Source organism: Cannabis sativa, chromosome 3 (assembly GCF_029168945.1).
Source record: "Cannabis sativa cultivar Pink pepper isolate KNU-18-1 chromosome 3, ASM2916894v1, whole genome shotgun sequence".
NCBI classification, from domain to species: domain Eukaryota; kingdom Viridiplantae; phylum Streptophyta; class Magnoliopsida; order Rosales; family Cannabaceae; genus Cannabis; species Cannabis sativa.
Genome location: NC_083603.1, coordinates 15,450,469 through 15,476,253, shown reverse-complemented (window position 1 = coordinate 15,476,253; position 25,785 = coordinate 15,450,469). Strand labels below are relative to the sequence as shown.

The window sequence follows — 25,785 nt, the reverse complement described above, 5'->3', positions numbered from 1 at the left end:
ATTTTTAATTCTTGGGTCAATTTTGCTAAAAAATCAAATTTTGAAAAAAAAAATTATTCATCTTGTTATGTGAAATAAATATTTTGTCACAATAATTTTTCCAAAATTCACATAATAATTTGATGAATAGATTTTAGATTTAGAATTTAAAATATATTTTCAAAGCAAGATTGACTATTGAATTAATTAAATAAGCTTAATTTTTATTCATATTTTATAAGCTATTTTCAATGTGCAATTTTTGAGGACATTTTTGATATCACCAAAATAAAAAAAAAAATGTGTGTTTTTAATTTTTCTTTTGCTTGAGGACTAGCAAAATTTTAAGTTTGGGGTTGTGATAACTCTAGAAATTAGAGTTATTTTTCACATTTTTTTAACTAAAAATTGGTTTAGTTCTTAAGTTTTTAATTAATTTAGTAAGTTTTTAATTATTTTTGAATTTATTAGCTTTATTGTAATTTTATATGTTTTTGTATGTTTTTATAATTATTTTGTTATAATTTGTTATGTGATATTTATTTTTAATTTTATTTTAGTTTTCTAATTAATTTATGTATTTTTAGGTGTGTTTGTGGAATGAATTGAGGGATTAAAATGAAGAAAAACTTAAAGAAATGGGTCAAAAGCATAATTTTAGAAAAGGAAATCAGATCAGCCTTTATGAAGCTCACTCTCGGTCAAAGTCTTCCTTCCATCCGGGCCGTTCGTCATCTGATCCAATGGCTCCTACGCGTGCGTGAGCCACACTCCAGACAGGCGCAAGTGGTGCGCCAGATCCTCCTGCTGCTTTTCTTCCACGCGGGGCCCACGAGCAGCTGCAGCCCTCTCCTTCCGCCACGCATGCACCCAGTCAGCCCCAGCAGCAAACCAGCGCACGCCATTTGGAATTCCGTCAGCTTCAGCTCCAACCAGCCCTCGCCACGTGTACCTGCTGAGAACAAAGAAAAAAAAAGGCAGTAAAATTAATTGCTTTATTCCTATTTTCTCATACACATAAAAGCAACAAAATCCATATATTTCTCCCACAACTTACAGCTAAATATTCATTTACTCTTCCCAATTTATTTCACCTAAATAAACCTTCCTAATTTATTTTTACCCTATCCTTTTCACTATTTTTTCCATCCAAACAAATATTTATTTTTTCCAATACTCTTACACATACTCTATTTATCCCTTCTCTTCCCAACACTAATTAAATTAATCATTTTATTTATTTTATTTTGGTTAATTTAATTCTCTAATTTTGCCTATAAATATGGTGTTGGAAGACCATTTCAAAAAAACATCTCTTCACTCTCCCTAAACACCTCTTCAACCCAAAACACTTCTCCATTCCACACTCTTCATTTTTACCATTTTCTTTCTACCATTTTTACATTTTGAAGAGCATGTCAAGTATGTTGATCTTTTGGAATTTTTATCTAGTTATGAGTTTCTAATCTTTTTTCAAGATTATTAAGATGATGATGAAGCAAAATGTAACTAGATAGTGTTTATGTTTGTATGTTGATTTCCCATTTGTGCTATAAAGTTCATGGATTTTTCTATCAAAAATATGTCTTTTTCATCTTCAATATCATGTATTTTTGATTGTTAAAACATATTTCCACTTAGTTCTTCATTGTGCAAAAATATAATACTCTTTGATTAAATGTCTTTCATGAAATTGTTTACATCTAATTCTTAGAATATAAGTGTTATATTTTGCCTAAACATAGTTTCTTTGATTTTGTGTAGTTTCATTAAATTGTAACACATTTAATGCTTGGAAATTATACCTTTTATAAGTGAAGAAAAATCCTACATTTTTGAAAATAACTTGTACTTAAAAGAAAAATATATTTTGGAAAATATAGTATGATTTATTTCAACTATATATATATGAACTTGGAAATCAATATACTTATAAATACTATTGAACTTGCATTTTGTGGATTCTAATATCTTAATAATCTTATTTTACACATCTTATTTGAAAATCATTTTCATACTCACTCATCTTTAATCTCAAGTATTTTAGTTACTTGTCTTTTATTTTATTTTGCAATCCCATCAAATATTTGGAGCTAGGTTAGAATATTCTTATTTTGTTTGAAATAGTTTCTTTTGATGTTAGTCAACTCCCATGGGTTCGATCTTGCACTTACATGAACATTATATTCCGAAACGATTCGTGCACTTGCGAGTATAAATATTAAAACATTCACTTTTGAGGACAACACTCACTCATAAAATACAAAAACCATATAAATTCGTTTACCTTTGCTGACACATTAATGCTTTAATAATGATAATACACGCCAAACACCAGCTTGGCAAAAAAGGTTTTGCTGGCGCAATTTTGCGTCGGTAAAACCCATCACGTTATTGTTGGAGGAATTTAGACAACACCAAATAAAGTAATATATTTAAAATATGAACAAGATTATGCGATTACTCTACCGACAATGACAAGTATTCAAACTATGGACACACAGACGTACTGGAAATATAAATAACACAAAGAGAGTATAGTGGTTCAGTTAGATCACAGTCTGCTTAGTCCACTGTTGTTAGGATTTTTTGTCCTGTCCATTTCATGTTGGATCACTCATTTATATACAAAGCAAGTGTCCTTTGATTACACAAAAATTGATTTTATTATCAATCCGTTTGTACATTGAATATTATAAATATTAAAATCAATTAAAACGTAAATACAATAAATGAAGAATAGTTTCGACCTAATTTACTAATATTACAGCAACGTATGCGACCTTCATGGTACGAGTTGTCTGTTCATATTCTCGTATAAGCTCGCAGGCTCAAGATGCACACAAGACTAATCAAGTTTAGGATGTCTACGTCCTATTCAAGTCGCATATACGGACATCGTGTAACAAGTCGATAACTTAGGACATGCAAGTCCTTATCGGGTTATCGAGGACGTTGGGTCATCCGGACCAACTCGTTGAGTAGAGAATCGATCTTTACTACTTCGCAGGAACTACAACATTTTAAGTCAATAGCGGCGGGCATATTAGCGGCGGACCCCCTCCGCCGCTATTAACATAGGTATTAGCGGCGGAGAGGGGGGTCCGCCGCTATTGTTGGCCGTGGAATTTTTTTTTTTTGAAATCATATTAGCGGCGGGCAGTCCGCCGCAACTGCTCCGCCGCTAATACTAATAGCGGCGGACCCGCCGCTATTAGTATTAGCGGCGGAGCCCGCCGCTAATAGTCCGCCGCTAATGAGTGGGCGGGAAAATTCCCGCCCGTTACATTTGAAAGTATTAGCGGCGGGGTATTAGCGGCGGACCCCGCCGCTAATAGTAATCAGTTTTTTTTTTTAAAAATAAATAAATAAATTAATTATTATTAGCGGCGGGGTCCGCCGCTAATACCCCGCCGCTAAAATGCCTATATAAACCCCATCAGACCCAGTTTTACCATTTTCCGTTTTTCTTCAAAAAAAAATCAAACCCTAAAATTTTTTCCCTCCGCCTCCCCCAACCGCATCAGCCCACTCCGAAGCCTCCGCCTGCCCAAACCGCCTCCGGCCGACCACCCTTGCTCCGCCACTGCCGCTTCCGAAGCCTCTGTTTTAAGGTATTTATATTATGTATATTTATATTTTTGATTTGTATAATTTAATTTTTTGTTTTATGTTTGAAATATTTTTTGAAATGTTAGGAATTGTAATGTATAATGTATATATTGTTTTTAATATTTCGTATTCTGTGTATATATAAAAATTTGTGTAATTTTTAGGTTATGTAAATTGCAATATATTAGGTGTTTTAGAATGTGTATATATATAGATCTGTGTAGTTTTTAGTATATATAATTTGTAATATTATTATTAGTATATATATAAAAGAATAGTATATATTGTGTATATATATAATAATCTGTATTTGTGTATATATATATAATAATCTGTATTTGTGTATATATATATAATAATCTGTATTTGTGTATATATGTTAACTGTTTATATATATATTTGATATGGGTATTTTTTGATTTTTTTGTGTATATATTTTCACTGTATATATATATTTTTGATTTGGGTATTTATTGTTTTATATACTATTTGTGTTTTTACTTCACTGTATATATATATAATTTTGATATATATTGTTTTATTTTGGTTTATATATACACTGTGGATATATATATATATATATATAATTTTTAGTTATATTTTTGAAATATAATGTATTATTTGTATATTATATATATAATAATGTTATTTTTGTTTATATAAATATATATTATATATATTATTTTGTATAGTTATATAAATATTTTATTGGTGTATTTTTTTATTTACATTTTTTAATTATTTTGTGGAATTGAAATTATTTATTAATGTTTATTTGTTGTTGTTATATTATAATTTGTATTTAATGTAATTAATTTTGTTTATTATATTAAATATGAATTATCATGATAATATAGTGAGAATAGTGAAAAAGTTATCAAATATAATTTTAGGATGTAAGTTTTGTAATTTCACATATTTTAAATAAAGAAAAATAAAAACAATGAAAAAAATAAAAAAGTATAATAAAAATGAATTTTTTTATTTTAATATAAATTGTAATTAAACTAATAAACTTTTATGTTTGGTATTAATAAATTGTAAGTTTTGTAATTTCACATATATGTTTGTGATAATTTTATTATTTTAAAAAATTAAGATTAATAATGGAATTAAAAAATTATAATTTAATATAAATTTATTTTATAAAAATAAAGTTTTAATTTTATAAATTAAATATTTCTCAAAAAAAAAATTTAAAAATTCAATAAAACATTGAACTTTTAATTTTATAAATTAAATAAAAAAATTAGTTTAAATTATAATATATTATATAAATTTTTAAATAATATATTTTTTTAAAATAAATAATTCTTAAAAAAGAGATTAATTATTTTTTTAAATAAATTAGTTTAAACTATAATAAGTTATTACTTTTTTTTTATATAAATTAATAAATAACATAAAAATTAAAATATTTTTAAAGAGTAATTTGTTCATTTTTTTAATTTAAGTTGTAAATATTAATGAATAAAATTTTTATTTAAATGTGTAATTCATAAAATATGTAAATCATAAAATATTCAAAAAATTTTATTAATGTGTAATTCATAAAATATGTAATTCATAAAATATTCATAAAATTTTATTAATGTGTAATTCATAAAATATGTAAATCATAAAATATTCATAAAATTTTTATTTAAATGTGTAATTCATAAAATATTCATAAAATTTTTATTTAAATGTGTAATTCATAAAATATTCATAAAATTTTTATTTAAATGTGTAATTCATAAAATATTTCAAAACACTTTAAAAATTATTCAAATTTGTAACACTTTATTTGTCGCCTAAATTGTAGATGGCGACAATTGATAAGTCTTGGACCAAAATCAGAAATCGTGGTTGCCATGAATTTTGGAATGGTTTACAAGCCTTTTTAGCAATGGCATCAGAACATAAGGATTGTGATGGAAGAATTCGATGTCCTTGTGTGAGATGTATAAATAGTAGGTTTGAAAAAATAGATAGGGTTAGAGCACACGTGTTTGATCGAGGTTTCATGCAAGGATATGATAAGTGGATTTATCACGGCGAGCCTGAGGATGTTGTCGATGATGTAGCAGTTGCCGATATTGAATCAGAGGATGAAATGATACCTATTCTAGAAGACTTCTTTCCCCCAACAACAGAGGATGTACAAGGAGAAGATGAACAACCAACCACAAACCCTCAGTTTGATGACTTATTTGAGGAAATTGAAGCTGAATTGTATCCCGGTTGTGATTGGATTTCGTCTCTAAACTTTTTAGCAAAGCTATTGCATTTAAAAGTTAGGGGAAAAATTCCTAATAACATCTTTGAAGAATTATTGAAGCTTTTAAAGTTTGCGTTTCCGAAGGAAAATAATATTCCATCAACTTACTACGAGGCAAAAAAGAGATTGAAGAAATTAGGCTTGGGTTATGATAATATCGATGTCTGTTTGTATAATTGTTGCTTATTTTATAAGGAGAATGCATCCAAGGAGGCTTGTCCAGTTTGCGGAACTAGTCGTTGGGTTACTTCCGAGAATGGGAAAGGAAAAAAAGTTCCTTGCAAAGTCATGCGATACTTTCCGTTGACACCTCGACTTAAAAGATTATATAGTTCGAGGATTACAGCGAAAAGCATGATATGGCATCATACTGGAAAATCAAAAGATGATGGGGTGTTGCGACACCCGATCGATGGTTTAGCTTGGAAAGACTTTGATGCAAAACATCTCGAGTTTGCAAGGGACCCAAGAAATGTTCGACTTGGGTTAGCTGCTGATGGATTTAATCCATTTGGCAACATGAGTCTTGCATACAGCATGTGGCCAGTGGTGGTAGCTAACTATAATCTACCACCTTGGTTATGTATGAAAGATAATTATTTTTTGCTATCTACCCTAATTCCTGGTGCAAAATCTCCAGGTAAAGACATGGATATATTTTTAAGACCTTTGGTGGATGAATTAAAGGAGTTGTGGAATAATGGGGTAGCAACGAGAGATAGTTCGACCAACTCGATGTTCACCATGCGTGCTGCGCTTTTGTGGACAGTGAATGATTTTCCTGCTCGTAGTAGCTTGTCTGGGTGGAGTGGTCAAGGTTATAAAGCTTGCCCTACTTGTAATGAAGACACGACGTCCATTCGAGTGATCGGGAAGACATCATATGTTGGTCATCGAAGGTTCTTGCCAAGTAACCATGCAATGAGAAGGGATACTCGATTTGATGGTAAAGTTGAAAGAAGACCTCCTCCACGACGATTTACTTGTGAAGAAATATTATCACAAGTTAATGCTCTCGAACCCCAAATTCCCGGACATCATGAAAATTTTGGGGGTGTGAAACGTAGAAGAGTTGCAGAAAACTGTAATTGGAGGAAAAAAAGTATTTTTTACGAGTTGGAGTATTGGAGCACGAATATTTTAAAACACAACATTGATGTCATGCATGTTGAGAAGAATGTGTGTGATAGTCTCCTAGGAACCATCTTGGATAATGATAAATCAAAGGACACAACCAATGCGCGCCATGATTTAAAGAAGATGGGTATTAGGGAATCGTTGTGGATTTATGAAGATGGGAATGGGAGGCTAATGAAACCGCATGCTCCTTATGTTTTGACTCGTGAGAAAAGACAACTTTTTTGTCAGTTTGTTAAAGGAATAAAGTTTCCCGATGGCTTCTGTTCAAATTTAAAGAGCAAAGTTTCGCCAGATGAGTCTAACATTATTGGGTTAAAATCCCACGATTGTCATGTCATTATGCAGCGAGTACTAGCGGTTGGTGTCCGTAAATTTCTACCTCGTGACACTGCAACAACTATTACTCAGCTGTGTAATTTTTTTCGACAGTTATGCTCTAGAACTCTAAACGTAAAAGATATGGAGGACGCTCAAAATAATTTAATTCTGTTATTGTGCAAGATGGAATTGATTTTTCCCGCCTTTTTTTGACATAATGATACACTTGGTATTGCATTTGCCTGAAGAAGCGATATTGGGTGGCCCGGTCTTTATGAGATGGATGTATCCTTTTGAAAGGTACATGAAAAAATTGAAGAATTATGTGGGAAATAAGGCACGTCCTGAAGGGTCAATTGCTGAAGGTTATGTTGCTGATGAGGCAGTAACCTTTTGTTCAATGTACTTTAAAGGGTGTGAAACAAGATTTAATCGGCTTGATCGAAATGAAGATGCGCCTTCTGTTTGTCGCTATCTCTCAGTTTTTAATTCTCAATCTCGTCCTTTAACTAGCGGACTTATCAAGCCTCTTGATCATACCAGTCGTGAAAAAGCTGAGTGGTACATTCTTCAAAATTCTCCTGAAATCCAAGCTTACTTAGAGTAAGTTTGTTACATTTTTATAAATTATTTTATTAAATTTTTAGTATTTATTTTCTATCTCCCTCTATCGTATCTTGACATTATCATACTTCACAGTGAACATTTGGACAAGATCAGACATGAATATCCTAATGGTAATCACGATGTCTTGCATAGGCAAACTTTCCGTCCGTGGTTTCACAAGAAGGTATAACGACAAAATTGTTAAGTTTTAATTCAATCATTTATATTCCTCTCATATTAATACATTTTATGTATTTAGATATATGAGTTGCACAAGCTTGGAACTTTACAAAATGGTGATGAGTTACTCGCTCTCGCTTCCGGGTCCGATTACTTAGCAACATTTTACGAAGGTTGTGTAGTGAATGGTGTTCGGTTTATTGCATCAAAGCGAGACCAAAAGCGGAAGACACAAAATAGTGGTGTTACTGTTGCTGGAACTGAAGGGTTTAATTATTACGGCACACTTGAAGATGTAATCACTATATCTTATACTGGTGCATATACAGTGTCATTGTTTGAATGTAAATGGTATAACACTAATCCATTAAGAAAGAAGACAATTACTGAAAATAATATAACTAGTATAAATACTCGTGGATATTGGTATCAAGATGAACCGTACATCCTTGCTAACCAGGCGAAGCAAGTTTTCTATCTTGAAGATCCACTCAGAGGTCGCGATTGGAAGGTTGTTGAAGATATTAGCCATCGACAAATTTGGGACATTGCTGACAACGAAGATGAGACTGATGTAGATGTTGTTAGTGATTCTAACTCTGCCAATTTTGTGTTGACGGTTGATCTTGGAGAGTTGATTATGCAATCGAATGAACCTCCAGTAATTGTTGAATCGTCCAATCAGTTAGTGGATTCTGAGATAGAGAATAATGAACTTGATGAAAATTATGTTGCTGAAGAAGTAGATGATTTACTAGTTGAACATGTAGAGGATGAAAATGTAAACTTAGTGAATGATGGAAATGATAGTGATTCTTCAGTGTAATTTTTATTTTGTAAACATTTGTTACTAAAATTTTTTGCAATTAAAGGAATATTTAATTTCTTTCGTATTAACATTTTAAATACTTATACTTCAATTATGTGTTTCACATTTGTGAATTCTTACATTTTTCTCCGTCTTCGAAGTAAAGTAAAATGTCAGCTACGTTAGCGACATACCACGGTGGGGATGGTGATGGCAGGGATCCCCCTGATCCTTCTAGGGTACCGTCATCTTGCGAAGCAAGTTTTCATATTTTTTGAAATCTACAATTGTTCTGAATATAAATAGTGAATGTATGATTTACTAATAAAATTATTTTTCCCTCAAATATATATAGTTCCACCTCCGGTCAGAAAGGGTCGTGGGGTTGCCGCAAACGCTAATCTCGAAAAAAAAAAGAGAGAAGCTGGTAAGCCCTTACCGGTGGAGGTAGATCTTGAAACCGGCAAAGTTGTTGGCACTGAAGCAAGCAATTATGTTCGATTTCTTGGCCAACAAGTGAGCATGTTGTGCCCGGGTGGTCATCTAAATTTTTCCGATGTACCCCAACAATACAAGGATCAAGTGCTCAATCGAATAAGAGTAAGTGATTTTTAATTATTAAAGGTTGTAATAATTTTATGTCCTCATTTATAAATTAACATAATTTTAAATTATTTTATTACATAGTACTATTTTGATATCGATGGGAATCCCCATCGAGACCTACTTATGGGGACTTTGTATTCGGTGATGGCGGAGCGGTATAGTGAGCGAAAGACGCTCAGACACAAGCATTTCAAACAACATTACAAAAAACCAGAAGATTGGGACACAGTTCTCAAATTCCCCCCTGACTACTTGAATACTGAGACTTGGAAACCAGTTTGCGAATTGTTCGTTAGCGAGGCATTTTTGAATCGTTCAACTAAAAATAAATCGAATCGCCAACTAATGAAATATCCAACAACGCAAGGCACAAAATCGTTGGCGTCCATACGCCACGGAATGGTATGTATTAATTCTTTAATTGTTAAATGTTTCATAAAAAAAAATTGTTTAATAGTTAATAATATTTTTTTCTTATAGTAAACTAATTTAATTGTTTATATTTGTATAGGGGGGTCCTCCTGGAGAGCATGTAGTTGAAGCATGGAAGGAGATCCATGTGAAAAAACCGTCTGGAACTTTCGTTAATGAATTAGCTGCAAAAGATTATGTAAGTGATTAAAATGATTTATTATTAAAATTTATATTTTATATTAATTACATATTCTAATAATTTGGATTTAAATAGGAGGAACTGATCAAGGAGCTTGATAGGAAGCGACTGGAACGACAATCCCAGAGCGATACTGGGACTGAATCTGAATCTGATACTGGTTATCAGTTTGACGTTATGGAAACAGTTCTAGGCCAAAGATCTGACTATCAAAGAGGCGTGGGTAAAAGGCTCAAGGGCAAAGGAAAGAAACCAATCCCTCAAACTCAATCAACGGTGCCTCCCCAACCAACTACTGAAATGATGAGCACTGTGGCAGATATATTCTCAGCTATGCGTGCCACTTGGGGGGGTAATTTGACGCCTGAACAACGTGCCCAAATATTTAACCCACGCTTTGACAATTTCGTTCAAACGTATAGTCAGTCGCAGTTGCCTGGTGGTTCCTCTTCTCAGTGTCATGCCGCTCCTTCGGAACAGCAACAACAACCTCCTTCGCAACCACAATTTCAGCCTTCCTCGCAACAACAATTCCAAAATTTGTCACAGCAGCAATTTGAAATTTTTTTGCAGCAGCAACCCCAATCTTTTCCTCAGCAGTCTCCTCAGCAGCAACAACAGTCTGCTCCGCCAATGGGGAATCAGTTCTTATACCGAACACCGTCAGAGTCTCCTCCGCTCGGCTCAAACTTTGCTGATTTTGGATTATTTGGGAGTTCATCGCAGGAGAACCAATTTTTTTCAACTCCCATTTTCAACCAAGCTGAGCTCGGTAATTTGACGTTGGGTTTATCATCAGACCAAGCGTATGTGCCTTCTCCGCCACGGGCTTCGGGGACTCGTACCGAAAATAATCCAGATCAAGACTTCATAATTAGAGACCTGAATGAAGATGTTAATGAATAATTTATTTATGTTTTGTTATAATTTAGTTTAATTTTGAGACAATATTTTATTAAGATTAATGTGTTAAAGTTAATTACTTTAGAGACAATTTTAAATTATTAATAATATTTAATTATTAATGAAGATTAATATTTAGTTTAATTATATTAATTAGATTTATTTATTAAATATTTAATTATTTATATATATAATATAAATAAATTTATACATAATATAAATAAATTTTTAAAAATAATTACTATTTTTTTTTTATTCTGGTGTGCTGTAGCGGCAGAGCAATAGCGGCGGGACCCCGCCGCTATTGCCCTGTGTCAGTCTCGAAACACGAAGTCTGACACAGGGCAATAGCGGCGGGGTCCCGCCGCTATTTCTCCGCCGCTATTAATAGCAATAGCGGCGGACCCTGTTTTTGGCCGCTAATACTACTAATAGCGGCCAAGCAATAGCGGCGGACCAATAGCGGTCGAGGTCCGCCGCTATTGCCCTTTAGCGGCCACATTAAGGAGCAATAGCGGCCGAGTAGCCCGCCGCTATTGCTCCTTAATGTTGTAGTTTGGGGTTGTGATAACTCTAGAAATTAGAGTTATTTTTCACATTTTTTTAACTAAAAATTGGTTTAGTTCTTAAGTTTTTAATTAATTTAGTAAGTTTTTAATTATTTTTGAATTTATTAGCTTTATTGTAATTTTATATGTTTTTGTATGTTTTTATAATTATTTTGTTATAATTTGTTATGTGATATTTATTTTTAATTTTATTTTAGTTTTCTAATTAATTTATGTATTTTTAGGTGTGTTTGTGGAATGAATTGAGGGATTAAAATGAAGAAAAACTTAAAGAAATGGGTCAAAAGCATAATTTTAGAAAAGGAAATCAGATCAGCCTTTATGAAGCTCACTCTCGGTCAAAGTCTTCCTTCCATCCGGGCCGTTCGTCATCTGATCCAATGGCTCCTACGCGTGCGTGAGCCACACCTGCATGTGCGCAAGTGGTGCGCCAGATCCTCCTGCTGCTTTTCTTCCACGCGGGGCCCACGAGCAGCTGCAGCCCTCTCCTTCCGCCACGCATGCACCCAGTCAGCCCCAGCAGCAAACCAGCGCACGCCATTTGGAATTCCGTCAGCTTCAGCTCCAACCAGCCCTCGCCACGTGTACCTGCTGAGAACAAAGAAAAAAAAAGGCAGTAAAATTAATTGCTTTATTCCTATTTTCTCATACACATAAAAGCAACAAAATCCATATATTTCTCCCACAACTTACAGCTAAATATTCATTTACTCTTCCCAATTTATTTCACCTAAATAAACCTTCCTAATTTATTTTTACCCTATCCTTTTCACTATTTTTTCCATCCAAACAAATATTTATTTTTTCCAATACTCTTACACATACTCTATTTATCCCTTCTCTTCCCAACACTAATTAAATTAATCATTTTATTTATTTTATTTTGGTTAATTTAATTCTCTAATTTTGCCTATAAATATGGTGTTGGAAGACCATTTCAAAACACATCTCTTCACTCTCCCTAAACACCTCTTCAACCCAAAACACTTCTCCATTCCACACTCTTCATTTTTACCATTTTCTTTCTACCATTTTTACATTTTGAAGAGCATGTCAAGTATGTTTATCTTTTGGAATTTTTATCTAGTTATGAGTTTCTAATCTTTTTTCAAGATTATTAAGATGATGATGAAGCAAAATGTAACTAGATAGTGTTTATGTTTGTATGTTGATTTCCCATTTGTGCTATAAAGTTCATGGATTTTTCTATCAAAAATATGTCTTTTTCATCTTCAATATCATGTATTTTTGATTGTTAAAACATATTTCCACTTAGTTCTTCATTGTGCAAAAATATAATACTCTTTGATTAAATGTCTTTCATGAAATTGTTTACATCTAATTCTTAGAATATAAGTGTTATATTTTGCCTAAACATAGTTTCTTTGATTTTGTGTAGTTTCATTAAATTGTAACACATTTAATGCTTGGAAATTATACCTTTTATAAGTGAAGAAAAATCCTACATTTTTGAAAATAACTTGTACTTAAAAGAAAAATATATTTTGGAAAATATAGTATGATTTATTTCAACAATATATATATGAACTTGGAAATCAATATACTTATAAATACTATTGAACTTGCATTTTGTGGATTCTAATATCTTAATAATCTTATTTTACACATCTTATTTGAAAATCATTTTCATACTCACTCATCTTTAATCTCAAGTATTTTAGTTACTTGTCTTTTATTTTATTTTGCAATCCCATCAAATATTTGGAGCTAGGTTAGAATATTCTTATTTTGTTTGAAATAGTTTCTTTTGATGTTAGTCACCTCCCATGGGTTCGATCTTGCACTTACATGAACATTATATTCCGAAACGATTCGTGCACTTGCGAGTATAAATATTAAAACATTCACTTTTGAGGACAACACTCACTCATAAAATACAAAAACCATATAAATTCGTTTACCTTTGCTGACACATTAATGCTTTAATAATGATAATACACGCCAAACACCAGCTTGGCAAAAAAGGTTTTGCTGGCGCAATTTTGCGTCGGTAAAACCCATCACGTTATTGTTGGAGGAATTTAGACAACACCAAATAAAGTAATATATTTAAAATATGAACAAGATTATGCGATTACTCTACCGACAATGACAAGTATTCAAACTATGGACACACAGACGTACTGGAAATATAAATAACACAAAGAGAGTATAGTGGTTCAGTTAGATCACAGTCTGCTTAGTCCACTGTTGTTAGGATTTTTTGTCCTGTCCATTTCATGTTGGATCACTCATTTATATACAAAGCAAGTGTCCTTTGATTACACAAAAATTGATTTTATTATCAATCCGTTTGTACATTGAATATTATAAATATTAAAATCAATTAAAACGTAAATACAATAAATGAAGAATAGTTTCGACCTAATTTACTAATATTACAGCAACGTATGCGACCTTCATGGTACGAGTTGTCTGTTCATATTCTCGTATAAGCTCGCAGGCTCAAGATGCACACAAGACTAATCAAGTTTAGGATGTCTACGTCCTATTCAAGTCGCATATACGGACATCGTGTAACAAGTCGATAACTTAGGACATGCAAGTCCTTATCGGGTTATCGAGGACGTTGGGTCATCCGGACCAACTCGTTGAGTAGAGAATCGATCTTTACTACTTCGCAGGAAGACCTTTATAGTTCCCGCATATATCCTGGTATATGCAAGTCTTAAACCCGATCTTCGGTCCTTCTTCGTGCGAGCTATAAGAATGCGACTAGACTCTGTCAAGGTCACATCACCCACTGAGTCTAGTTCAGGTGAGGTTTACACTCAAGAAGTCTCCTACTGACATCTCAACCCTCCTCGAGGAGAGTGAGTCCACGTGTCATTTTTATGGGAGCCTGGTCTCGAGTTTCTAGGTGAAAAATTCTCACTATAACACACGCCAATCAATCAAAAAGGCGCAAAACTTTTACCGCGCATAGGTTTTGTTATACTGACTATTGACAGATTAGGGGCTTTCTTTATTCCAGCATATACATTTTGTCGGCGCTTATTCTCGTCGGTAAAAGCTAGTTTTAACGGTACAATTGTGAATTACGCCGACAAAACGTCTTTTACCGACCAATAATAGCTGAAATCTTTTACCAACATAATTACGTGCGGGTAAAAATATGCTAGCGCATTTGTAGGCGCAAAAATACGCCCGCAAAACAACATTTCTTGTAGTGTTCGTACACTTTCATCCATTTTGACGACAGTTTAGTGATTAATAGCTAGCATTACATAGCACTCTCGTGAAACAATTTAGTGTCAGATTAAATTCACATGATGTCACGGAAAATTCATGAAAAAAGAGTGAACTGAAGATATGATGATCTTGCAAATATATGTTTTTTATTATTATAATTTTTTATCGACACGCCTGAGATAATTTTCGTCATTTATTCTAATATTTTTTGGACAATATATTATATACCTTAATTTCTTCAGTATATATAACTTCTATTATTTCTCTTAAAAAAAACCCCAGTAATTAATTTGTTAGATTTACATGTTAAAATAAAAGGTATTCTATTGTTGAATTCAATTTTTTAAGTGGCGTCGACAAAAATATAATATAAATATATATATATATATATATATATATATATATATATATATACTGTCTTAGTGGCAAATGTTGCTTACCACATATAAATGTAAAGAATATACCGAGAGTAGTTTAAGTACGTACAGTTCAATAACATAATTTTTTTGATAAACTTTTAGTGTTCTTTTTTTTTTTCCTTTTTGTAATTCAATATGTAATACATTGAACAAAATATATTTGATTAAACTGGTGCAATTAATTTAGGATGTAATGGTGGAGATCATGCATATATATACTCACACTAGCATTAATATTATATATATTCTCATGCATATATACTCACATTAGCATTAATATTATAAGTATATTCTCCTCAAACTAAACATATATTTAATAAAAAAGAGAAATTGGTCATGAAGATCACTTGCTACACAAATTATAACAAACCCAGTTCCATATTATAATATGATAGGTCTACACAACACAAGTAATACATCTTACATAAAACATAATAAGGCCAAAGGCCTACACATACACACAAACATATATAGTGCTGATCGTCTAATTATTACAAAAACATAGTTAAAACAAAAAAAGGACAAACATAATAATAATAATAATAAGTAGAACAATGAAGCTTGAACTCGACCCATAACAAAGATGTAGTTTTCTTTTCTTAATTAGTCAAGCCAATCAAATATATATGAGAGAAAAATGCCAAAGGATTCAAGTTGCCCTTTAGTACGACTTACTACTACTCAAACCTTATTACCTACCTTTTCTCCAAGTAACTTGAATCAAGGATATTGTAGTAGCTAGCTAGAGAGAGAGAGAGAGATCATGTCGTACGACCAAGGAAGTGAAAGAAACGACAGCAAAATATTTCAAAGCAAATATAGATAATCCAACACCAATCTGAAAAACCCATCTGAAGGAAGGTGACCAGTGACCACCCCCACCAACCATTTATGGTTCAGACCATTAGGAGCCATGTTGGCAGGGGTGGCCGCCGAGAGAAAGATAGAAAACAAGAGGGCTTTTTTTTTTTTGGTGTTTGAATACTGAGAAGAGGGTTTGGTAATGAAGATAGAGATTGGTTGTTATAGGATTATGTTTTTGGGTTTTGGTCTTAAGGGCAATAAAAGGCTGAGATGACTTAAGTAGAGTTTGTGGTCACTTTTTCATTAAAGGAAACTATGAAAAAGAAAGTTATGGGGGAAAAAGTGAGTGTTGAAGTTTGCAGGTTTAAGCATCTTCCATGGGATATGCCATTAGCACCTTAACTCGACTTTGCTCCTTCACATTACCTTTCACGTTGTCCTTTTTTTTTTTTTTTTTTTTTTTACTTTTTCATACGCCCCTTATATCAATACATATAATATTAATTATGTAGGTGTAGATTTAATAATGTCAATGGGACATGCTTAGTCTATTTGTCTTTTTTTTAGCTTATGTGAAAAAGTGAACTTTTCTAGAGAAATCATGCAATAAGAATCCACTGTTGGATTTCTTTGGCCCACCCAAAAGTAGAAAAAATTAGGGTCCATACCTTGGACTAATCAGTTGCTCTTAATCTCCAATAAGTATAATTCCAAATGCTATAAGTATAAGCCACACAGAACTCAAACTCAATTTTTTTTTCTTTATATAAAAAAATATATATATTAATAATTTGATATATTTTTAATCAATAATATTTTACTAAAATGGGTCTACATTTTTTTTTTTTGGTCACAGATTATTGAAGCCTCACTCCAAGACAACAACCCTTTGATTGACAGGCTTGCCATCATGGCTTTTTGTAGTTTGCATAATGAGTGCTCCATTTGGGGCCTACTTGAACTAAGTTGGTCTTCCAAGTGTCAATTATTCATGGCATGTCCATAGAGGATACGATGGATTGGTATACATAGAATAAATCAACAAAAGCCACGTTTGTATATAATATGATTATAGGACTAAATAAAGTTCTCTTAGTGTTTTTCTGGCTTAAAATATTGTCCGAGTGTGATATCATATTTTCTCAGTGACAACAGCAAAATTGTTCTGTTATTTACCTAAGCTATACAACAAATAAATAGTCTTTATTTTGATTGCGTAATGCCTTTGAAGAATGGGGTCAATTTTATTTTTTCTTCTCTTTTTCTCATCAATTAACCAATACAGTCTTGTGTTTCCCAAATCTTTTGGGTTAAATTCCTACTTGATGAGTCACACTATACCAATTTTGGTAGTAGTTTATGAAATATGCAAGAAGAGTCCATTTCATGTCCATATTGCTCCCTTCCAAACTAAAGTGTGTATATACGTATGTAAATGTATAAATATAAATATATATGCATTGTTTAGTATGGTATAATAGTGGGTTTTTACTATAAACAGAATATGGACCTAGTATGTTCTGAAGAATATTATTTGATTCCAAACCAAATACCATGCTAAAGCAGGAGCCCCTATTTATTCTTTAAAATTTTATCTATTTTTAATATGGTGTCCAGTGTCCACCATAGAGAGGGGATAAAAAAAGAGACAAAGTAGCAACATCAAGCACACTGACCACTAAGCATATGGTATATTACATATAGATATAGCATCTAAGTACAAAGGGAAATGAGGTAAAAATAATAGCATCTCAGTCACTCAGTGCTGTGCCATTTCAATATACTTTGAATGGCTTTGGAAATTTTCAGAACAATTTTATCACCTATTCATTACAGGTTACTGTTTTTCCTTATTATTTCTAGCTATTTGGTTTGATTGGTTTCCTTCTGCAACTCTTGCAGAACAGACGTAAATACTTTTCCATATTATATATATATATATATATGTATGTGTATATATATTTTTGTAGCACTATAATACTTGCAATACCAGCTTTTTCTGTAAGCTGATCAACTGTTTTATCATTTACAACCAACCACTGCCAATAGCTATATTCCTATACTATGATCCAAAAGAAATTTAAGTAAAAGAACGAAATTGAAAACTGTGGTATCTTTGCAAAATTAATGGGAGAAAAAAAAAATAGCTACCTAAGATGGATGGATAAGGAGATGACTTGCATTGCAATAGATTTGAAATACATTATGAATTCATGGAGAACCACCTCTTTCCATTCTTAGCTGTCTTTAGCTTCATCACCAGTTCCTCGCGCTGAGATTCAACCTCGGCGTATTTAAGGCTCATTTCCAAATAGCGCTCACGAATGTCTCTTAATTCTGCCTCTAGATTTGACTTTATGAGTTCATACTTGTCTTTGGGAACTACTTCCCCTTCTGGTGTGGATTTTTTAGGAGCATCTTGGTTCTCTGACAAAAGCCTGTGAAGTAATAGAAACTTTTATTGAGAATTTGTACACAAAATCTTCAGATATAAGTAAAATTTTGCATGCTTTAGAAGCCATTAGACCCTAGAAAACCAGTTTTACAAAATCAAGTAAAAAGAAAGAGAAAAGAAATGACATTGCCCATTTGTCTTTTTCAATATTCATAGAAACACTATCAAGCAATGAAAGAACGAAAGTAGACCATGTGTAGATTAACATAAGGTCCCTATTTTTATTTTTTATTTTTGGTATTACTCACCTATCAAGCTCAGATTTTTGCCTGTTACTTTCTTCTAACGCCTTAGCAAGCTGATCCTCAAGTAACTGAATCTTTGAGCCAAGGTCAGCTCCATTACTTTGATGGCTTCCATTAGGAATTTCACATCCACCACCGTTCTACAATGATAGTTGAGACAAGATAAGATAGAAGTTTATAAAGCTAGATTAAATCATTCACAATTATTCCCCAAATGGTTTCACAAATGAATGAAAGAAAAGAAAGCCTAACGTTGTAAAACCACCACCAAGCTTTTGGCTTCAGGCTACACTCATTGAGAAGTGCAGGTTGCAGGAGACTCATAGGGTATTAGACTAATGATTTTGACTCTCTAATGTAATGCCATATCTAGAGTGATACAAATGCAGGTATGAGTGAAGACTCTAGTTTGTTATGTAGCAGACTATTTTGCAACATCAGTTATTGAATCAATGTAGAATTTTCAGATGTCCTAACCTCTCTTTGAACTTGTGCGCGGTGAGAATCCTTTTTAACTTCATGTACCAGGCCATTCCTTCTACTATCACGACGTTGGTTCCCACTCTTTGTCATCTCGTTCTGTTAAGTTCAAACACTCCAACAAGTTAATTTCTATAGGCTTATCATCAAATGTCAAATCTTAAACATGAAAATAAGAGTAGATGAGTACATACCTTTGAGATCTTTGCAGTTTCATGGACTGTATTCACTTTGGCATTTGTCCTGGAAACATTTTGAGACTTGCGACTGCTGTGCTCCCTCTGATAATGTTTTTCTTCTTTCATAAATTTAATTTCTTCTTCAAGGGCTTCATATTTTCTTTGGGACTCATCTCTCTCTTCCTGATACTGCCTGTTTTCATGACTGATTTGATCGAGCTCTTTTTTCATCCCAGCATGTAATTCATCATGTTCTAATAAAGCACTTTGCATCAGCGAAATCTTTTCCTCCAATATTGAAATCTTCTCAAGTAAATCATTCTTCTCTGCCTTCAGATTCTTGCATTCCTCAGATATTGTATTGACGGATGCCTCAAGTTTCTCTTTCTCAAACTTGGTTGCATCAAGTTCAATCTTGAAAGCTACAAGTTCACCCTCGAGATGAGATAACTTCTGCAACTGAACCTTCAGACAGGAAGATTCGTCTGCCAGTTTTTGTCGTTCATGTTCAGTAACTGTAAGCCTCTTTTCAAGATCATTTACACTGGCCTTTAGTTTTCCTTCACCTGATTTGTAGTACTCTAATAACTTTGATGTTTTTTCATGGTCTTCCATCAGCAACTCCTGGTTTTCTTTCGAAGCAGCTAGCTCACTAGAGAGACATTTTAACTTCAATTCATAATCTTTTTGCTTGATGCTGAGCTCATTCTCATTTTGTTTATATTTAGACTGAATTTCATGGACTTCAGATTCCAGTTTTGTGTTCTCAGCGCGTAATCTGGATAGTTCCCGCATAGAATCAGAAGCTATCCTTTCTCTTTCCCCGTGAATTGCGGAAAGTTTCTTTACCAGATGTTCCACCTCTTGCTGAAGATTCTCTGCTTCATTTACCTTCTCCATATACATCTCATTTAACAAGCTCTGTTCATGATTAAATTTCTCTTTGTGCCTCAAGTTTTCATCAAGAAGTGCATCTATTTCTGAAGTTAGGCTCTTCTCTTTAGAGGAAATCTCCACCAGCAATGAAGACAGATATTGTTCCAATTCATCCACTTTTCTGGAGCAATTTGTGAAGCTTTTATGTGATTCCTCCAACTTTGCCTCCAAAAGGGAACAATAGTCCTGCAACTCCCTTTTTTGCTTCCTCAGTTCTCCATTTGATTTTCTAAAGGAATTGCACTCTTCAGTAAGTCTCTCAACAGTAGAATGTGACTTTGAATTTTCTCTTTTCAGATATTCACATTCTTCAAGAGTTTCAGTCATCTGATTTTGCATTCTTTTAATTTCATCTTGGAGTGTCATAACATGAGATTTGGAACTCTGTAAATCCAATTGACTGGATTCTTGCTCACCTGCCAAATACTTTAGTTGAGCTTCCAGACTAGTTACAAGTACTGACAGCTGCACATTTTCTCCTTCAAGCTCTGATAAATGAAGCTCAATTTCTCGATTACCAGTTTGAAGCTCTGAAGACATTCTTTCTAGTATTTTATTAGCAGAAGCTTGGGAATCCACACTGCTGGTAATTACCACCAAATCATGTTGCAAATCGTTAAAACTCTTAGAGGTGACATCACTTTCTTGTAGCCTGACTTCCATGTGTTCCTGTAGCTGGATGTTTTCTTTTTGAAGTTCACAAACCTTAGCCTCTAATTCACTTTGGCAATTTCTGAGAATCAAAATTTCCTTTTCTCTAGACAGCAAGTTCATCTGAAGTTTCTCCATTCCAGACTTCTTTGCAGCCAATTCCATATCCATTTCTGTCAATTTACTTTCTAGGTCCATATCCGAGCACTTAGGTACATGAAATGAAAAACCGTCATCCTTCGCTGTCTCTTCAGCATGGTTTGTTTTCAATTTTGGGTTACTTAGTTGGAATTCAAATCTGGTGGAAGGATTAGTAAAACACTCACTGTGTTCAAAATCATCAGAAGTACTTCTCCTATTCAAATCATTCTTTGATTCCTTGAGCTTGAACAAGAGTTCCAAGTTTTCTTCAGTCAGCTCGTTGCAGTCCCTCTCTAACTCCTGCACCTTTCCCTTCAAGACTTCAATCTCACTAATCAGATCTTCATCACAATCATTTGCTGATCCCATTTTCGTGGAATGTGTGAGATTGAGAGACTCTGATAACTTTGCTTTCAAACTAACAATTTCTTCTTCTTTATCAAGTAACTTACGTTCATATTCGGCCTCAATATCCGTACAGGTTTCATCGTTGAGATTCCTTCCCTTCTCTATCTCTTGATTTTTCTCCTCCAACGCCTGTTCTAGCAGTTTGACTTTAATGATCAAATTCTTTTCAGACTCCTGCAACTGGTGGAGCTCATATGTTACTTTTCTATTTTCCTCTATAGCTTCTTCAATGGTTTTCTCAGCATCACTAAACATTGATTGTGCTGCTAGGAGATTTTCCATCTCTATTTTCTGCTTTTCAATTGTATCTTCCAGCTCCTGGAGAATAGAAACGAGCTCAATGTTTGATTCATGACTTTTCTTCAGCTGAAGAGCCAGATTAGCATTGGATTCTTTTTGAAACTTCAGTTCTTCTTTTATTTCTTTTTGAGTATGAGGCAAGCCTTCGTACTGAGGCAACGAATCCTCTGGCGACATTTGTTTTTCCGTCGATCTATCAAATGACAATTTCAGTTGCTCAACTTCTTTCTTCAAATCATCACGTTCTGCACAGGCTGCTGAGAGCTCCATGTTCAAATTAGACTGAAGTTTTGATTGCTCAGTAAATTCTGTCTTCAATATATCATAGTCAAGCATTAGTTTCCGGGCATTCCTCTCCCACATCTTAGCTTCTGCACGCAGCTCCTCGGTTGTATCTTCTGCACTAGTTGTCAAAGAATATGCTGGAAACTCTTGCCTTGAATTCACAAAGTGATTTCCCGACTCCATGATCTGTGAATTAAAAGATGACTGCTTCAAATGGTGACTATCAGAAGGATAACTGCCATGGGAAACAGAGTTTTCAGAACTAATTGAATCTTCTCTCCTTATGCTGCGCACTTCGCTATGATCTCTAAGGGATATATTTTCCTCATCTATGGAACCTTCAACTGAGTCATAGCTTTGATGCGACTCTGATATAGAAAAACTTGTTTCCTGCAAGCCATAAGCAAATGTTGTCATCCATGGACATGGGTTTCATTATTCAAATCATGGATGTCTACACAACTCTATATTCTCAACCAAACTAATAGATACTGCACTATAAGGCATTGCTTGTTGTTTTAAGAATGTAATTTTAATTCTCATAGGTCAATACCAATATCTTCAATATTTTAATGATCGAATTGAATTTCTCATAGATAGTAAGCTTTTATAGGTGTCTCCTTTTCCAATGACATACTATAAAATCTCACGAGTTGTTTAAAAATAGCACAACATAAACAGAAAGTTGTTGTGTTTCTTTCTCTTGTGAGATCATAGGAAAACTGCTCATGAGATAACCAGGCTATGAGAAAACAAGCTAGGCACAATATTTTATAGGCATGCAATGCGAAGAAATATATCGGTGGTTTATATTTACGCAAAATTGTACCTACCATATACATTTTTAAATATATATATTTATAAAACACCCAAAAGCTCAAAGTTATGATGAAATGAAAATACAGGCAATTACGAGAGTTAAATGTTATGATACCCTGCTCTCAGGTTCTCCTGGATGAGATATTAAGCGGTAATCTTTGGTGGAGGAGCTAAAACTCCTTGCATCAGATCCAGATCCATCCGACTTAATGTCCACATCATGACAATTTCCATTTGATTTCTCCAAATCAAGGTTTTTCTCTTTTGAATAATCATCCCTGGAAAGACATATACATAAAAAAAAAATCATAATCACACAAAAAGATCAGTTATCGGATTAAGATCTGAGGAATACCACGAAATAATAGTAATACTAGCCTGGATTTAATTCGTGGTGTTAAGCACTGAATTTGTCCCTGCAAATCAGAGCAACAACCAAAAGAATGATATTTCTAAATAGCTGCTTTATGAATTTCTTGTGTAATCAGAGAAACGGAACATGAAAAAAAAAATAGTAATATTACTAACAATAATAGCAATAACACATATGACATTATGATGATATCATTTTCACACTTGACAAACACCTTAGAATAAATTTCATATACATGTAAATATTGCATTGCTGTTTCTTAAAGTATTCATAATTGAACTTGAAAGTGAACAAATAAATCGAGATTGGATAGTTCATCCTAACAAGAACAAATAGACCAAAATGAACAGAATTTTGGTGATAAGGAAATATGGTGGTTTAAGCCAGACATCTTTCAATGTGTGAACTCGAATTTGTATCTTGAGAACAGTGTTCGCAATAATACTTTCTCAAACTTGAAGAAGACACCTTGAGAATCTATGGGTGTGGTCTTATTTCTAAATGAAGCATAACATGTAAACAGTCACAATAAGAAAAGGACAGAGCAAAATGTTTTCAGAGTCTAGCATTTTCCCAGAAGCTTCTTAGTTGATTGTATTTAATCAAAGGCCTTTCCAAGCTACCAAAAGAATATAAACTCGATTTTTTTAATGCAAATACCAATTTGGAGCAGCGTGTTGGTGTAAACTTACTTGTAAAATTGTTCCATAACTGCACTTTTTGAGTAAAAGAGAGACTGGTACAGAAGCAGTTGTACTAGTATAATTTGTCATATTAAGTGTAGCCTCACCAAGGATTCCAGATCTAGCCGATCCCTGTTTAAACATTCATCAAAAATTGTTGATCTTAGCAACACAATCGAATCAAACTATAAGAAATAAAGTTGTAAAGTGGAGAAGGAAAAATAAACTTAACAAAACTACATTTGCTAATCAATCAAAATAATAACAAAATTTATTCAAAATTATTCATCTTAGCCTATCATTGAATCCAACAAACTAAAAGAAAGTTGTAAATTGTAATTGAAAACAATATTATATTTTCTAGAATTCTAATCAAACTAAACTACATAAAGCAAACATAAAGGACACTATAACCGTCAAACAAAGTAAACACAAGTAATGACATACCATGGAAACAATAAACTTGTAAAGACAATCCTCCATCACTTTTAAAGAGTCATCTTCCGAAACCCGGATAGATTCTGAAAGAGCTTCATTCCATTGACAACTTCCATTTCGCACCAGGGCTTTGCTCGTTTTTGAAACTGTTTTTCCAGTTTCTACAGAGACAACAGACACAACCAGCTTGTCCCATCCTTTGGGAACCTGAAGCCACAAATGTAATCGAACAATTCAGTATCCTCATTGATCCAATTACAACTGGTCGATTTAGAACAATACTCAATCTTTATATTTTCCTCATAATCATTAATATCGGTCAAAATCCCCCAATACAAATCACCTTTCATTTGCAATCAAAAAGCCCAAATAAATCATAAGGTACATTGCCATAAATCGGAAAAAACATCTCATCTAAATAAAGTGTAACATCTCATTCATATAATAAACCCAAACTTATTATAAATACTTTCACTTTCAACAAAGGAATAGCGAATACCTGAAGGGCCTTGAAACTGGAGAATTTAAAGTCAATTTTAGTCCCTGATTTAGGTGGCTGCCTGTGTCTATGTAATCTCAACATTTCCCTTTTCTACCTTTTCTTCCTCTTCTGTTGCTGTCTTCCTTTCACCTCTCCGCCCAAATTTTCCTTCTCAATTACCCACTTCTCACAAACCAAACAGCCTCATTTTCTTCACAACCAAACACTACCAACCAAAGAAAAGGGAGAGAAAGAGGGGCAAAGAAACAGAGAATGACACTTCTCAACATTGATCGATACAAACAACATTTTTAGAGAGAGAGAGTTAGCTAGCTAGTCATTGTTGGGAATGGTGTTATTTTATTTTCCTACATTCCTTAGAGTTTGAGAGAGAGAGAAAGAGTGAGTAGTGAATCAATTCAAAGTCGTTTGCTGTTAAATATATATATAATTATAATTATAATAAATATATATATTACGCTAGACGTGTGGTGCATGGAGAAGGCCGTGGGAGTACTCTACGATCTAAAAGTCAACTCATAAATTGGTGTGAGATTGACCTGACTCGATTCTTATTGGTTGGAGAGTGGCGAGAGTCAACGAGCGTAAACAAGACTCTTAATTAGCGCCGCACGATATTAAAATTCGGACGTACCTGTGAGTGCGTGAGTGACTGATAAGAAAGATAGAAACAAAGAAACAGAACGCAAAAAGTACTCCTTTCATTTCTTTCTGAATTGTGAATTGTGATCATTATTATTATTAAATATTAGGAAAATATTTCTCGATAACACCCAATAAGTTATATATAGATATAATTAAATAAGGGGATTAAGACTCATCCATAATATGTCCTTTTTCGCAGATGAATTACATAACGT

At 33.3% G+C, this 25,785-nt stretch overlaps 3 protein-coding genes across 3 annotated transcripts; 2 read left to right on the top strand and 1 right to left on the bottom strand.

Annotated features, from left to right (window-relative positions):
• The first annotated feature begins 5,395 nt into the window (after positions 1–5,395).
• On the top strand, positions 5,396–7,522 carry LOC133035939 (uncharacterized). Its single transcript, XM_061112382.1, has one exon. The coding sequence runs from the start codon at positions 5,396–5,398 to the stop codon at positions 7,520–7,522; it is 2,127 nt and encodes a 708-aa protein (XP_060968365.1).
• A 1,742-nt stretch (positions 7,523–9,264) lies between these two features.
• On the top strand, positions 9,265–11,363 carry LOC133035938 (uncharacterized). Its single transcript, XM_061112381.1, has 4 exons — positions 9,265–9,911; positions 10,021–10,119; positions 10,198–10,664; positions 11,297–11,363. Exons 1-4 carry the CDS (start codon positions 9,633–9,635, stop codon positions 11,361–11,363), a joined length of 912 nt encoding a protein of 303 aa, XP_060968364.1. The 5' UTR covers positions 9,265–9,632.
• A 4,222-nt stretch (positions 11,364–15,585) lies between these two features.
• Positions 15,586–25,341, bottom strand: LOC115721868 (uncharacterized). Its single transcript, XM_030650958.2, has 9 exons — positions 24,923–25,341; positions 24,433–24,630; positions 23,995–24,117; positions 23,308–23,345; positions 23,045–23,207; positions 19,405–22,500; positions 19,208–19,309; positions 18,734–18,870; positions 15,586–18,468 (listed from the first exon to the last, which is right to left on the bottom strand). Exons 1-9 carry the CDS (start codon positions 25,004–25,006, stop codon positions 18,234–18,236), a joined length of 4,176 nt encoding a protein of 1,391 aa, XP_030506818.2. The 5' UTR covers positions 25,007–25,341; the 3' UTR covers positions 15,586–18,233.
• Between the last annotated feature and the right edge of the window lie 444 nt (positions 25,342–25,785).